The sequence below is a fragment of the Anser cygnoides genome, chromosome 1, assembly GCF_040182565.1.
Source record: "Anser cygnoides isolate HZ-2024a breed goose chromosome 1, Taihu_goose_T2T_genome, whole genome shotgun sequence".
Classification (NCBI taxonomy): Eukaryota; Metazoa; Chordata; class Aves; order Anseriformes; family Anatidae; genus Anser; species Anser cygnoides.
The window spans coordinates 129075883-129091952 of record NC_089873.1 but is presented as its reverse complement, the minus strand read 5'-3'; the positions used below and the strand labels follow the sequence as shown (position 1 = coordinate 129091952).

Here is a 16070-nt window from a genome sequence, read left to right as displayed (position 1 = left end):
TGGTCACTCTCGGAAGAAACCTGTTTGTTCATCAGCACAACCCATGTAGTCTTCAAACACAGCTCTTCTCTGATGCGACTCTGTGTAGCTTGTGTATTTGTATGCCAACAAACTTTAAGGGAATGGACGTTGCCTGGGCAGTTACTGTGTGTATGTCCCAGTTTCACATCCACATCTCTTCCACAGAAACATTATTTTCTGAGTAATAACTACGCAAAGATCTTTGAAGCTAGTTACAACTCTCTTCCATTTAAATGAAAGCTGGAATACAAAGACTGCAACAATAGCCAAGGCTAACATAACTTCTGCTTACCTGATGCAGTCATCTGTGCCAAGAAGAGCAGGTAAAGCGAAGTTGCATCTACTTGCAGATGTCCCCACTGGTCATCTCCAACCACGGTGGCACAAGTAGCTGAGTTATACTTGGCGTGCAGGCAGTCTTTGGTACTCTGTGTGCATTTGAACTTCTCTACCTTATCTACCTGAAAAACACCAGAGATTTAGAATATGAATAATGTTGGAAGAAATTCTCCAAGTAACTTCAAAACAAGCACCTTGTCTTAGGCAAGGTGAAACACAAGGTCCTAATTTTTGTTACCTCAGTTTGATAACAAACGAGAGAACAAAAACGAGATAACAAAAGAGAGAAAGTGCTTCAACTTCAGACTCTAGCTAAATCCATGTCTGTTTGGGAAAAAGTAAATTTAAACCACCTCAGATCTCTGTTACGGGTATGCATGTTTGTGAAAATCAGTTTGCAATGGCTAGACTGTGATTTGCTACAAGCCTGATCTCAAAAAGGTGCAAGTAGGATCAGTTTTGCTCAAAGAAACTACAGAACTTTAAAAAGACTTCCCATACCACCTTGTACAAGTGCACAAACACACAATCATTCTGCAGAAAAAAAAAAAAAAAAAGGAAAAAAAAACACAAGGAGTCTCTGCTTCAAATGAAATGCTTTGTATTTACAGCACATGCTAGTTCAACTCATACCGACGCCAAAAATTTTTCAACCCCCGCTGGCAACAAACACACAAGTGGAAGTCAGTCAAACCATTCACTGCTACTTGCCTGCAAGTCTGTGGTACTACGCTACTGCCAGATGGACACTTTCCATACAGTAATGGCTTGGAGAGCTAAGGCTCTTCATTCTGGGCACACGCATTTTCCAGAATACTTTCCTTCTCTCCCTCCACCTACAGCCCTGCATCTCACCTTGCTGCTACCCGCAGTAGATGTTGCTGGGTTATAACATACCTGTCTCATCATGCACTGCAAGAGCCCCCGCATCAGCTTCACAACGTTCTGCAAGAACAAAACAAACCAGTGACACTTGTGCATCGCCAGCCTTATCAGATGTTACAAACATTCAAAAGCCACGAAGTTCACACTCCCTGCTAATGTCCTCCCAAAGACAGGAAATTGTATTAGACTTAAATGCTTTAAATGCCTTTTTTTTTTCTTTTTTAATTTGGTTGATCCCTATCTAGGAGAATAAATCTTTTCCCACGGGTCCTCTCTAAATAGTGGAGCAACCCTCTGTGGTCTTTCTATCTGGCTAAGAAAGAGTAATGTCACATGTTGTAAGAACAGTAATAATGGTTTGTGGAGCACCAGATCCAGGGAACACTGGTAAATAACTGCAAGGCATTGACACAGTAACCTGTGGAGTCTCTTCATCTCTTTATACAGCACAACGGCAAACAGATGACTAATGTAAAGAAAGGGACTTTAGTGTGCACAAAGAGAAGCACAAGATCTAGTCTGAAATGAAGAAATAAAACCCATTTTTATCTGTGACTAAAACTAACTGTGTGAGCTACCTCCCCTTCCAGTTCCCTCCCAGTCTGGAGATCTGTGCCTTTGTTTCTGACCAAACATGTCTATACACCATGTATGACTTTCATGAGACTACACACATGCACATTTCAAAGACAGCTACTTTAAAGGGCATGTTTCTCCTTAAGGGAAAGGACAGTTTAGCAGATAAAATGATATCCTAGGATTCAAGCAACCTAAACTTGATTTTCTGCTCCAAAATATACCTCATGAGGGATCTCAAGGTTTAATCAAAGAGGCTTGTCAATCTGGGTATAACATCTCTCGGAAGCCTAGTTTTCAACAATCTGCCATGCAATGGAAGTTTGACTCCTACCAGTTTGTGTTTTGTTTATATTTTAATTCAGATGTTAGCCTGTCTGTTGTTCAGTTCTCCAAATCTTACCTCCTGGGAGGCAGCTGGAAATACAGGCCACCTTGTGGCACACAGACACTACTGCCAAGGGAACAAAACACATATTCCATGCTGGGAAAACTGTGCCAGATCCTAGACACAGCAGCAATGCAAGCACACCATTCACAACCACCCCCCTAGGAAACAAGAAAACAAACAAACAAACAAACCAACAGCATAGCTGGTTTATGCCAAAAACTTTGACGTACCTGCTCAAGCTCATAGGCTTTGGCCTTATCCTCATCCCGGTCTGCATTCTTTCGGTAAGCCATCCCGAGCCCCCACACTGCCAGGATGCTGTAGACGTTGTCCCGTACCCAAGCATCCTTATGGTCTGTACCAGCTGAAAGCAGCCCTGTTACTGGATTCTAAGCAGAGCAGAAAGAGTACAGAACAAACATCATTACCTGAAATCCCATCTATCAATATGAACTGATTCTTTCCTTATTAAAAGAGAAAGAAACAGAAACAAAAGAGAGAGCAAGGATGATTTCACACTGGTTGCACACTGTGGCTGTCACAGTTTTACAATAAAAGAGAGGCCCAGTCCTTTCCCAAACTCGCACAAGTGAAACACAAAATTTCTTTCAACACTTCAGGATGTAATTTACAACACCTAGCTGGGCATCCTCATCCACCCAGGATGATTAGCTAAGTCACTAGGTGAAATCTGAAATACACTGAGGAAATATGAACTTAAATTTTGCATATTTGGAAGGAAAACGGGGTACTGAGTTAATACTAGAAACTAAGTTTGGGATCTGTTCTTGCGTGTGGCATGACCTCAGTCTGTGGTATGACCTCGAGGAAGTTAAAGAAATTCTACTTCCCTTCTAAGGGGTGAAAAAAAGTATTTGTTTATTTAGCTACATGGTTTATGAAAGCTAAAACACGAATGCATGCAAAGTCTTTTTATACCCTCCAATGTACAGAATGGCAAATTCTGACGGTGCTTAACAGCAGCGCTGCCTGAAAACCAGCACACCGACCGAACGAGCAGTCTCTTGCGTTCCAAACACTCCATTAAATTTTTCATTTAATCACTGATTCCCATCACTTCATTACCATCAATTTTTAAGACTCTCTTTGTCAGCTTTGTGTGTTCAAACAGAGAGGCTGGGATGGATGTAAGACCAATTGCTGCTAGTGAGATGTCTGACCGCTGGCGTATCGGACACGTTTTCCTCACGGCCAAACGCCCGCGCCCTGTCCCGGCCGTGCCGCTGGGAGCACGGGCTCAGTGCCCGCCGTCACCGCACGCCAGCTCGCGTGCCAACTCTACACGTCTGGCACGCTCATGGATGCGAGGTACAAGGTCAGTCGCGTATCGAGCCCGTGCGACCTCAGCAGCATCTTAAACCCGTGGCGGGGGGGTTGGAAGCGGATGGTCTCTGAGGTGCCTTCCAACCCGAGCCAGTCCGTTTCTACACGCCTCCTGCTCGTGGCCAAGCAGGTGGCTCAGGCTTGCCCTGGCTCGCTGCTCCAGCCTAGAAACCCATCCCGCAGCATCTCTCTAGGCCCTCCTGAGCTGCCTGCCTTGCTGCGACCCGGCGGCTCGCTCTGCACGCCCGAACCAGAACCGATCCGTGTCACGCATCGAGGCAGCCCAAGGTCACCCCCCCGCCTCCCCTTAAGCGGCCGCGGAGCCCCCCCCCAGCGGCTCCCCCCCGGCTCCGCACGGCTCGGCTCGGCTCGAATCCCCCTCACCTGGTGGCAGAGGATTGTCCGCTGGACCAGGCGGGCGTAGCCGTCCAGGCGCACCCCCGAGTTGCTGCGGCTCCTCATGGCCGCTCCCGGCCGCCCTCAGCCCCCGGCCGCGCTCGGCGCGGCGGCAGCAGGAGATGGCGGCGGCCGCGGGCGGGGCCCGGAGCCACCTCCCCTCGGCGCCCGGGGCGGGGGCAGCGCCGAGGCCCGGAGGGGCGGCACGGCTCTACCTGACCACGGAAACAGTCCTGTCGGGAGAGCTGCTGGCTCTCTTGTGGCTCTCAGACAGCAGTTGTGTACGAACTGCACAGCAGGAGCGGGGGCAGGGCTCTCCTCACAAGTTCGTTAACTCCCTCAGTCACAGCCGTGCAGCTGTAGTTCAGTGAAGGTTTCACAATCCCAGAAGAGCAGCCAGTTCTTTCTCCCATAAATCTGCACGTTTACCGCTTCAGGGCATCACTTTCTACCATAGAAGTCAACAAAGATTGCAGACACCCAGGGAACAGGTTTGCTCTCTGAGATGGTGCCAGCTGCACACCGGGTGCTGCTGTTTACCTAAGCCTAAACTCCAAATCTCTTGACAAGCGTCCTGGGCTTAGCTCCGCAGCCACAAGTTGATGCGCAGTCTTCCACTCCGCTTTCTCCCAGAAAAGGGGTTGCAGCTTTCAGCAGGCTCTGAGCTGCCATGGCTACACCGCTAGCAGCGCACAAAGGAACAAGTGCCAAGAGGACATGTAGTCTGTAGGCCATAATATGGCTTAGTTGCAAAGCTTTAAGTGAACTACTGGGACCTGGAAGCCACAGAGCTGTGTTAATCACAGCATGCCAACTTGTTTAATTGCATGCATTTTTTGCCTTTTTTTTTCCGCAAAATTAAAAACAAATGAAGACTCCAAGCAGTGACAGTGGATGTCCTTTTTACTGTGGAATTTAATCACTGAAGCCAAACTCAGCTATGTGCTTTTGCTCACAACATTCTGATGGAAGACTTTCAGCAGACTTGAGGACAAGCATTGAGCAGACAGACACATCAGACCTTTTCTCTGCTACAAACAGATCTGCCAGAACCATGAAACGTGAAATATGATGTAGGAAAAAAAAATAAATGCAAGGGCAAGGTCAGCATTTTCTCCAGCTCATGTCATCTGAAGAATTGTAACACAATCCCATATAACGACACATTTATCTAAAAGACAAAGTTTATGTATTTTATGTGTTTACTTGCTGTAAATTTATTATTTTTTACAGTTGAAAATATAAATACAAGAACATTAAATAAATTTACAAGAAACAGTGCAAAGGCAATTCACCAATAGTTAAAGCATTCACAGAAATGCATTCCAGCTACTAGCATTCCAGTACCGTCTTTTATTAACATGCAGTTAAAACCTCGTGGATAAATACAACAAATACTTTAAGTTCGCACTTCAAAAGCATATTCAGAGTAGTCTCAGACACAGGTGACCAAAAGAACCCAGGCATTGCATATAGGACCACAAGACGGTTTGAGTAATGAAGAGGTTCAATTGCTGAACTACAAGAGAGACCCAGAAAGGAGTTGTTTAACTGATGGATTTGGTTGAGAAGAGCGTTTCCAGGGCTCCCTACTGAGTCCTCTGGGAAAGCAAAGTACTCTTTCCCCTGCAGCGTATGCCTGCCTCAAAAAATTCCCCTTCCAGGGTCCATCAGTCTGCAGTGTGGCACTAAGTTTGTTCTAGCTCTTGCTCTGGCAGCATCCAACCTTTCTCCAAGAACGCACGGAGCAGAAGAAATGGCCACAGTTGCACACCTGTGTAAGAAGTAGGCACAACCAGGGCTCCCGCTAATTTCTCTTCAAAAATCTTCACGATGTTGGATGGGTTCTATTTTCGTTCAGCTGTTTCACACGAAGAGCCCAAATCCATCTTTTCCAAACAAATAACACAAAGAAAATGAAACTTTGCTTCATGAACTACTGAGCTAGAGCCTCAGGATTTGGTTTGCCAAAAAAGGAACAAAGTACAAACAGAAATACATTGTAACTGCTCAAGAGCTGCCCCTTAAAAACAGCCACACGACAAAATGAACAATTTACTAGACTACTAAATACAGCAGCTAGCATTTATTTTCTGTATTTATTTTTTTAATTCAAAAAATAACACTTTGCTACTTTATCGTTGCAGATGAGAAATGCCAGTGTGTTTAATCTCTGGAACCCACACTCAAGATAAACTATTGACCCTGCTGAAATCAATGGCAAAAGCTTCCATTGACTTACTCAAGCCACTAAGATAACTTAGCTGTATTTAATAACCTACTGGCTACTTTACTTATCAATCCCTCATTCTTGGCACTCTCCTTTGAAGACACCCAGTTTCTTACCGCTCTCTGTTGTAATAAGAGGTCGCTAAAGGTTAAAGACCAATAGTGTTTGTATTTACAGTCCTGTATCTGGTGAATGAATTTAAACCACTGTAAGTGATTTCACTTACTGAACAAATTAGCTTCTGTATCATTCTATGTTAAAGTAAATTATTTCAATTAAAGACAAATGCAAAGTACAATAAAAGTTAAAACAAAACAGCAATTATTTTTCTATACAAAGGAATGTTTAAATTTACAAGAAATAAATACAAAAGTATCACTAAGATGCTTAAAAGCAGACATTTTCCTGCTTATGTACAGCGCTATAGCCTGCAACTACAACATACAAAAGTTGAAGACAGTATAGCTAACATTTTTAAAGATATCATTTGTATGCAGAAGTTGTATTTTCCTACATTTATACAATACTACTATGCATTATAATTATATCCAGATAAACTTATATGTAATGAAAAAAGCTCTAAACAAAACTTTCCTTTAAATGTAAAAACCCTCAAAAAACCTCTACTGAAGATTCAAAATGGGAACATACCAGCTGTAATTCAACATCTGAAATACCTTGTCAAAACAGTAGCTCCCTCCCCACTTCTTTTTTTTTTTTAATTAGTAATTGTCCTTGTCAATACATTACATGCTGCCTTGGAAGTTTCAGTACCATATATTAAATAAAATCAGTTTTTGGTCTTCTCACATTATGTAAAAACTGTTGAAGTAAATCTCTACTTCACACTGTACAACAATGTTCTGTTTAAAAGGAAATCACATTTTCTCAATGAAAGTTAGGCTTCCCCTCTTTGAAGTCCTTCTGAGTGAGATACGGCTATTTTGGCTGCCTGTATCATCCTTTTCTTGGAATACAAGTTGTTTGCCTGAAAAGTCATGAAGACACACATCACCGTTCTGTACGCTGAAAGAAACACCATTCTTCTCACTGGAAATATGGCCTGTAGAAACAAAAAAATGCATTCCCTATCAGAAAAGTAGGAATTACATATTTTCAATAGTGAAAGTCACAATTCTCCGAATATAGACTTTGACTTCGAATAAATATCACTAGATAACATGCAAAATAATTCTAATTCTAGTTTTGCATTAACTAGTTAAAAAAAGGTTTCTTAGTTTTGCTATGTATATGAAACAAGAAACTGTTGGACTAAACGTGATATTTTTTTTCCTTTGAAGCGCACTCATCTTGCAACATTTATTTCTGGAGAACAATCAGAATATGGCCTAGCTCCAAATATTTTTCTAAGCCATATTTAGATTGAGAATCTTAAACATTTGGGTAACCCTACAGTGAACATGTGTCATACCACTGCTGATTGCTGCCTACTAATGCAATGGAACACCAGCTCCACAAATGCTTGATTCTCTGGATAGAATCTCCTATGTCTAGATAATTTTGCTGTGAATTAGGATTTTTTATTGTATTTGTGCAAACACTTCCAGTTGGATTTTATTCTTTTTTATTATTATTATTTTTTCAGAAAGCATGTAAATTTAAAGGATGTGCCATGATCCTGATACCATATGTATCATAGGAGTAGGACTAAATTGTAAGGAATATCAGGACAGGAAAACCCCCAAACAGAGCTGGTATTTCTTCCGGGAGACAATCATTTTGTTAAACATGAAAAGTAAGCTCATAAACACCGATGCAAAACTGTTGTTTATACCAGAAACAGCAAAATAATACTAAAAAATGTTTAATAAAAACACAAAACATCAGCTTTTGCTATTTGCGTTAATGTAACACTTCACAAACAAACATCATCAGAACTGGCTAATGTTAAATCTACTGAAAAGACACAACAATCAATGAAGAAACCGCTTGCCACTTATGGTTTTGAGAAGAGCAAAAGTACTGGTGAGAAACACTGAGACAGTGAAAGATGAGCCTGTTACAGGGATCGAGACCTGATCTTCTCTAGTACACCTGGCTTCAGTTCATCAAATACCTCGAGTATCCTGGAGCAGAAGCCTCCCCTTTCACTTTCTTGCTGCCTTGGGCTTCTGAACAACCCTCGCAGAAGCAAGTGCTGGGCCTGTGCAGGGCCACATCACCCTGTGCAGGGCCACATTACAGGATGGCTTTTAACTAGTTCTTGTTGAGGTCTCCAGGGGGAGAAGTATGTGGTGACATTCTTCCCCTGCACTTAACCCTTCCTGCAGAAAGGATTCAGCTGCTTGAGTGACTGGCCTGGACTGCTCTTCTCTCTTCTGCTTTAGCCAGGGCCCCCAGGCACACAGCTTTAGTATCACTCTACCCAAATAGTTCCTCTACAGCATAAGCATTCACTTCAGGCAAACTGCATACCTTTCAGCAGTTAGCCTACTCACTCAAGCACTCAAGCATATGTCAGTGTATCAGCTGCAAAGTCTCATTTCTAAACTTTTCTTTGGAATGAGACAGCATTTTTAAAATAAGATGTGAACATGTGTAGGTTTCTAGTTAATAAATCTTCCTAGCAGTTTGAAAATGTAATGCATATACAACTAAATCTAAACATTTCAGAATGAGAGTTTAAGGAGGTGAGCTTATAATGATGGCTGTCAAATAAAAATTACAAATTCCTTGCCAAACTACTGAGGTGCCACTGGACCTGCGAAAAGGAAACAACGTCTCAACAGATTATACAAAACCTCTTAAATATAAGTTGATGTTTAATGATTAATTTAAAAGATCATCAAGCACTAAAACATACACAAAAGTAAAGAGGGTAATATGAGCAGAAGAGCTTTCTTAATCAACTCAAATCAGATAAAGACTGAAATGGCAGAAAACAACCACAATTGCTGACATTGTAATTGTGCAAAAATACAGGTTTAGTCCCCTGCCTGACTGCCACTGATTTATTTTAGAAGCAGTGTTCTAAGCAGCTACGCCCTAACATTAGTGCAAAATCTGAGGAGAAAAGGCTATTCAATGAACAAATTCAGAAAGGTTGTTTCTGTTCCTCAGACAGGCAATTTGCAGGTTCAGTCATGTGATACCTATCGGGAGTTTCCCAAACATGCAAATCTGTAATAGAAAAACAGAAAACGAGGAAATATTAATATGCGATGAAAAGATGAAGTTACATAATCCCACAGGCAAGCAAAACCACATTCTGCATAGACAACCCAAATATACCATGGCAAGTCATTCAGTCCTGCATCTGGACTAACATTTCTGTGGAAGTAGTAGGGCCAAAACCATTAAGTGTTTATAACTTAGTATATTTATGACATAGGTCTCAATTTGCAGAATTGCTTTGTTTGTTTTTTTTTTGTTGTTGTTGTTTTTTTTGAGCTCATTTTTAAAAATAAAAGTATTACAAGATTATTTTGCAGTTCTAGCTGCGAGAGCAGGAAAATCAGGTATAGCAGATTTTTCAGAAGGTTCTGTGTTCCTACCCAGCACTGGTCAACTACCTTCTGGAGGCATTTGTATAGCTCCTACCCAGCACTGGTCAACTACCTTCTGGAGGCATTTGTATAGCTCTTCTGAGACACAACTGCCCCATATTTAGAAGATTAAGTGTAAGGAATTGTCTCAAAGAGCTTTGCCAGGAAGATGAACTTAAATTTAGACTCTTTTTGTAGAAGTCCTACAGACCCAGAAGAGTCAATCAAACCATACAGGCAAGGTTTCATAAAATCCTTCTGATATAAATGGAGGATGTGGTACAGGGTTCACAGCATTCGAAACGTACAGTAAAGTGGAAGAGGAGAGGAGATGGGTCATCTGAGACATCTGTGTTTACAGGTGTATACAAAGTTATAACAAAATTCTTTCAGCTGCTTTGTCTGAGATCTTATGGCTCAGGCCATGCAGATTCTTACACTGGAAAGATTAATCAAGTAAATAAACTAGGACACAACAGGAGCATGTCACATAAAATTGGCATCCCTCAATGATTTAGACCATCAACTTTGCACCTTGTTCTAAAACACTACCCAAATCAACAGTAACTTGTTATGGAAAGCCACAACAGAACCACTCAGTTGCTATAAAACCCAAGTTCTATAAAATATTTGTTAATCTTTCTTTCTGTTGAGAAAAGTAGCCAAAATGCATTTGTAGTTGTGTATAAGCACATCTAATGTTGCAGGGGCAGATATCATTCATCAGAGTAACTAACGTAGCTAGACAAAATGCTACAAGATGTGTAGGCTTTTGCACCTGAAAATCTCTCTCATTTTGAAAGATACTACTTTTAACTAAAAATATTGCCTTGCTTTGTATTTGATGACAGTGAGAGTTACAGGATTCTTCTCTCTCAACTGGCCTGTTAGATGGAAAGTATGTTAATTATTGCATTGTGTGGTATCCAAAGAGAGGTTTTACAAAGGGATGGCAAAAAGAAAGGAACTAATTTTACAGACTCAACATGGAAAGCTATTGAGAGCATGTCCAAACGACATTTGCTGAAGTCTTGTGATTTCTTTACAATATGCAGCTCACACATCCAAATGCACAGTGTAACACATTAAGGGGGAAGCATATATGAATTCCATAGCTTTTACTCTGTACATCTGAGAGATTATAGTGTTTTCCAGTTGACTATCTGCTTTCTTCTGACAGCATGTGCCAGGAAAGGAGGACAACCTAACCTTTGTGAGCATATTCTACAACTTCAAACTAAACAATCTAGCTGATGGCATGACTTCTTAGCCTCAACTCTTGATCAGTTGGGAAAAATACCTTAGGCCCACAAATAATTTTACTTCAGAACAACTGTTTCCTGCAACAAAGGTATATTTCTGTCAGCAAAAAATATCCTTAGCACAGTGAATATAAAGAGCTATGGAGCAATTTGGCTTCAATACTTACTCTGTAGCCAAGAGTGAGGCACACCTCTCAACAGTGCTCTCTTCACTGAGGTGGTTTTACAGGTCACATTCTCCATTTCTCTCACTTTTCTCCTCCTCTCATAAGCAGCTTCCATGTGAGTGTTCCATTAATGTTAGCAGGAGTTCTTCATATTATCTCCTACATCCTTTCTTTCATACTCTCAAAACATCTTCATGGGGTACCCTACATTTCTTTCTTCTTCAGTCTATGTTTATTTTTATAAGTTTTAAAATATGAACTGTTTTTAAACATTCTTGAAGCTTATTTTCATATCTTCAAGTGACAAGAAAGGTGTTAACAGCAGCTTTGGGTAAATAATAGCTTTGTAAGGAATATTACCTACCGTTTCATACATAAATCAGTAGTTCCTACTGAGTAGGATAAATTGGTATTGTAAAACTTTGTGTACAATCCCCTAAAATAGATGTGTGGTATTATTTGTGAGGACATCGGGAAATATTCTGACCCTGTATTTATAAATAATAATTGGTCAGCAATTCATTTTAAGTCAGTATGAAAGAGCATAGCACTGTATGATACATACCATTTCCATTTGCGTGCACTGAATAATCATTATTCATTAGCAATGTTGTAGAATTAGTGGAGTTACTGTTTGATTGTAAGGAATTGGAAGAACTGGATACACCTTGATTTACAGTCTGCTTCTTCAAACCATTAGTAGCAGTTCTACTCCAGTCTACAACAGATACATGTTACAGAAAATTGTGCAACTCAGACAAGCAAAACATATAGTTAATAATGCAACTAAATTAACATAAAAAACAAGGCTTTACCCACTCTCCTCACAGTATTCTAAACAGATTAATATTCTCCAACAAATATCATGTTTCTTGATGTTTACAATTTTTGTATGTAGTTCCTTTTTCCTCTTTGGCCCTTTTTAATACAAGACAACTGTCTTAGTTTTATGACTGCAGACAGATCAGAATTTTCCAGCAACTAAAGTACAGTTGATCATCTAACTTGAAGCGTATAAACAGTATATATATAGCTTTATGAGAAGTCAACCACTGAATAACAAATAACATAAACCTATTTCTAGATTTTTTGGTTTAAAGTATGTTTCACCTTGCTTTTGTTGAAGTGATTAACAAAACTACACTTGATATAGAAGCTAGAACCAATCTTACAGGTTCCTAATGATGATCAAATCTTCTGCAAAGACATGCCCATACACTGCAATGGAAGAGATCAACTGCAGTTAACACCTTAATGCGACAGCATGCAAGAACTGCATCAATTGCCACCTTTAAAGAGCATAATTTCAGAGGTTTTAGCATATTACAAAATACTAGGAACTTAACACTGAGTATAAGTAATAAGAAGTAAAAATAAAAAAAAAAGTTTCTATATTTACCAGAGTTTTCAGCCAGCCTGAATTTCCCACAACAAAGGTATCTTCTCCACTGTTTACGGACATTTTCCTTTGTTACACAATAGAAGATAAAAATGAAGAATCCTGCAAAGCAATGATTGACTTTTACTACTTCTTAATAAACAATGTTTTGTTTTTCCTTCATTTGTTTTTAATTTCTAATCAAAAGGGATGACACCTTTCTTTGGTGAAAAAGTTGAGATCTCTGAATGCTGGAGAATACTTTTCCATTGAACATAGATGAAAGGAATCATACACACAAATGCATGAAGAACAAATATAACCAAATCCACAAAGTTCAAGAAGTTTCTACTTTCAAATAGGAAGGGAAAAATTCTGTGGATTCTGAAATTTACTTAGCATTTTTGGAAAAGAATTCAAAGCAATGTCAATCCAAAGCAATGTATCAGGGCACAATACAACATTGTCCGGCTACACAGCTCTCAACAAATGTCATGACATTGCCACAGCTTTTATTAGCAGATGACCTGTTACCACCAACTGTAATAGAACCAGTAGTGAAAAAAAAAAGCTTTTAATTCTTGTATTCCTAGCTCCTGAAGCACCATTACTGAACTTTCCACAGATTCAGGGAGCAATTAATTAGACACAAAATCATAGCTATGTCATTTAGAGCATCATACAAAGAAAATAACTCATATCTAAAATATTAACAAATGGTGCCCCCTTTACCACAATTTTAAAACCTAATATTTTCTAGAAGGGATAGGGCTCATCCCTTGCCAGCTTTGCCCTACAGACATTACCTGCTTCACATTCACTTCTACTGACACACAATGGTATGTAACTCTCCCTGCTTATAAAAGCCCGCCCTCCCACTTTAAGGAAAAGTGGCACTTGGTCTTTGCAGTTTTCCAGCTGCAATGTGTCCTTGAGAACATCAGTGATAGGTTTATAATGAATGGAAAAGAACAAGAAGGAAAACTAAATGTTCAGGCTGGCACAGACTCGCAAGTATGTTACGTTCACTCTACTTTTAAGGTCAGTTAAACACGTAAATTCCTACTAGGAGAGATTACTTACATCTTTGGTAGCTGAAATAACTTCTTAACTTTGGTTTTCAGGATGAATATTTGAATGTAACTACATGTTGCTCTACTCATGGTTCTAATATCACTTTCAAATTCAGTTTTGAAGCACTGGCATAAGCTTAAAGTCAACACAATTTATGCATCCTATACTACTTTTAATTTCAGGATTTGTCCAGCATCTAAGTTAAAGCTGAGCAGAAGTGGAACTTAGCCTCACATAACAGAGTTCTTTTACCACACAGAATCTACAGTCCTGAGTTGGTTTTACACAGTTCTATGTGAGACCTGTGAGCATAAGGGTTCCTCCCCCCTGTTAACCAAATAATAAGGTACTCAAAAATCAAGAAACTGATGGGAGCAGCCATAAAGGCAACCTGACCATGAGGAAAATACTGACAGAAAATGTCTGCTAAAATATTGACAGAAGATGTCTGCCAGCCTGAGAACTACTAGCTTGAGAACTAGACCTGTGAACCAGAAGCATCCTTGAGAAGCGCAGCTGACCTCTTTGAAGGGCAGTTGAGTACCTAAGAACCAGAGACATCCTGGAGATATTAATAATAACAGCAAAACCAAGGAACAGTAACTGTAAATTATCTGGAAAGGGTGAAAAATGCTCTGGAACAAAAGTAAAACACTCTGAGAAGGTTGGAATCAGTAACTGCTACTGGCTGTTTTAGTCAAAAGAAGTCAAGTAGTCTGGGAAAAGTAAAATTGTGTCTGGAAGAATAGAAACTGAATGATCAGCATCATCTATTGGCTGCTCTAACTGGTGGTGTCCTACACTCTCTTATGTCTCTGTGATATAAAAATGACTTGTTTTCCATGCAAAATGGAATTTCTCTCTCCGAGAATTTCCTGTGCACAGACTTCCTACAAGATTTACTTGCTGGGGACACCTGGCTGACTCCAAACTCCATGATGATGATCATCTTCAAAGTGAAACTCTGTCTGCTGTCACTTCTGGGATCAGTCCTGCTTCTGGGATCAGTTAGATGAGCACTTGGTACAGGTAATGTTTTGAATATACATGTGTATATATACGTATGCATGTGTATATGGAACTAATTGTGAGCATATTCACTACTTTACTAGTGCTAAGTTTGTAGTAACCTGTAGTAACCTCTCTTTTGATACACTTCCTGCTGCTACTGATTGCAGCTATATATATATATATATACTGCTTTTTTGTAATAGCTTGATATATACTTAATTAATCATAGCTACACTTGCTATTACACTTGCTAGAGGTGATTTATGTTAATCTGTACTAAAGTAAACGAATGTATGAAATAAAGCCTTTGTGTCCTTGTGTACTATGGAAGCCTGCAAATCCACTGTCACGATCTCTATGCACCCAAAGGCCGGGGAACCATTTAAGCTGTGACCCATACTAAATAGGGGAGTGGTATATACACTGAATTGCAATTTTAATTGCTTAAGCCTCTCTGGAAAATTATTCAGCTAGTCACCTAAAATGCCATTTAAGCAGAAGTTTGTATTCAAAGTGCAACAGCACAATTCAGGTACATCCAGATAACTGTAGGCAACTACGGTACCTCATGTTTATATGAAAGCTTTTGAAGCTTCTGAAATCTGCTTTTGGATATATCCAGTAGCATCCTGGCCTCTGCAAAGCTGCATGCCTTCTACGTACTAAAGGCTATGCTCAGGAGTTGGACCACTAACTTTACATGTTGCAGCCTTGCCTGTCTCAATGGCCCTTTGGTGAATGTCACCCCTCACCCCTCTGGCTTAGAGGTAAGCAGAGAAATAATGCAGTTTTCACTACATTAATTGCATTATTATGTGAGCACTTACAGTAACTGAGTATTTACAAGTAATCTATTGACTAGAGAAAGACAGTCACTTCCACTGGTGTCTGGTTTGCATACATTTAAATTCTGATATTTATAGGTATAAATATATTATACATATAATTAGTAGATAGCTTTTCTGCACCTTATGGTAACATAACAGTAACATAAGATTAGAGTAAAGCAGTATCATATCAAATTTAAGTAACATCTTACAGAATGTATCAAAATTACATTTTTGTTGCTGAATCAAGAAAGTGCCATTTTCATATGTTTTGTTCATTATAGCATAGGCAGCAGGCTGACACACAAAACATGAACTTACCTTGCAATGTGTTAAAAATGGTAAAGAGGTAAGTAAACACATCATTTACTGTGAAGAAAGCAAATCCCCAAGTAATTCCCAACAAGAACGTGAGGCCAGCAACACTCCTGAGGTCTTGAATACTCGTTTTTCTTTGAGCACCAAGTTGTTTTTTCTTTTTAATGCGACAGAGCTGAATCAGCACAACAATGAACATGCTGATATTGATCAGGAATATCACACAAAAGTATCCCACAGCAGTAATATAGAAGACAATTCTGTTTTTAATCCAGCAGCTAGAACACAAAAATAAAGTTTGTCAGCTACTATCAGAAAAAGACATTAAGTAAAATAAGTATGAGA

General features: G+C 39.8%; 2 protein-coding genes across 9 annotated transcripts in view; both read right to left on the bottom strand.

Annotated features, from left to right (window-relative positions):
- PHKA2 (phosphorylase kinase regulatory subunit alpha 2) overlaps nucleotides 1-4242 on the bottom strand; it is a 44824-nt gene extending 40582 nt beyond the window's left edge. For all 3 annotated transcript variants that reach the window (XR_010826183.1, XM_048066814.2, XM_048066817.2), the window contains exons 1-4: nucleotides 3941-4242; nucleotides 2443-2601; nucleotides 1258-1305; nucleotides 314-482 (exon numbers count right to left, since the gene is read on the bottom strand). Coding sequence is in view for 2 of the 3 variants with exons in the window: in XM_048066814.2 (XP_047922771.2) it covers nucleotides 314-482; nucleotides 1258-1305; nucleotides 2443-2601; nucleotides 3941-4018 (454 nt within the window). In the remaining variant the exon portion in view is untranslated. The remainder of the gene's footprint in view (nucleotides 1-313; nucleotides 483-1257; nucleotides 1306-2442; nucleotides 2602-3940) is intronic.
- A 902-nt stretch (nucleotides 4243-5144) lies between these two features.
- Nucleotides 5145-16070, bottom strand: part of ADGRG2 (adhesion G protein-coupled receptor G2) — a 62532-nt gene continuing 51606 nt past the window's right edge. For 5 of the 6 annotated variants that reach the window (XM_048066813.2, XM_013183970.3, XM_013183973.3 and 2 more), the window contains 4 exons: nucleotides 15729-16003; nucleotides 12517-12618; nucleotides 11683-11835; nucleotides 5145-7245 (listed from right to left, as the gene is read on the bottom strand). In XM_048066813.2, the coding sequence (XP_047922770.2) occupies nucleotides 7061-7245; nucleotides 11683-11835; nucleotides 12517-12618; nucleotides 15729-16003 (715 nt within the window). In that variant the 3' untranslated portion in view covers nucleotides 5145-7060. The other variant, XM_013183977.3, reaches the window with a different exon arrangement.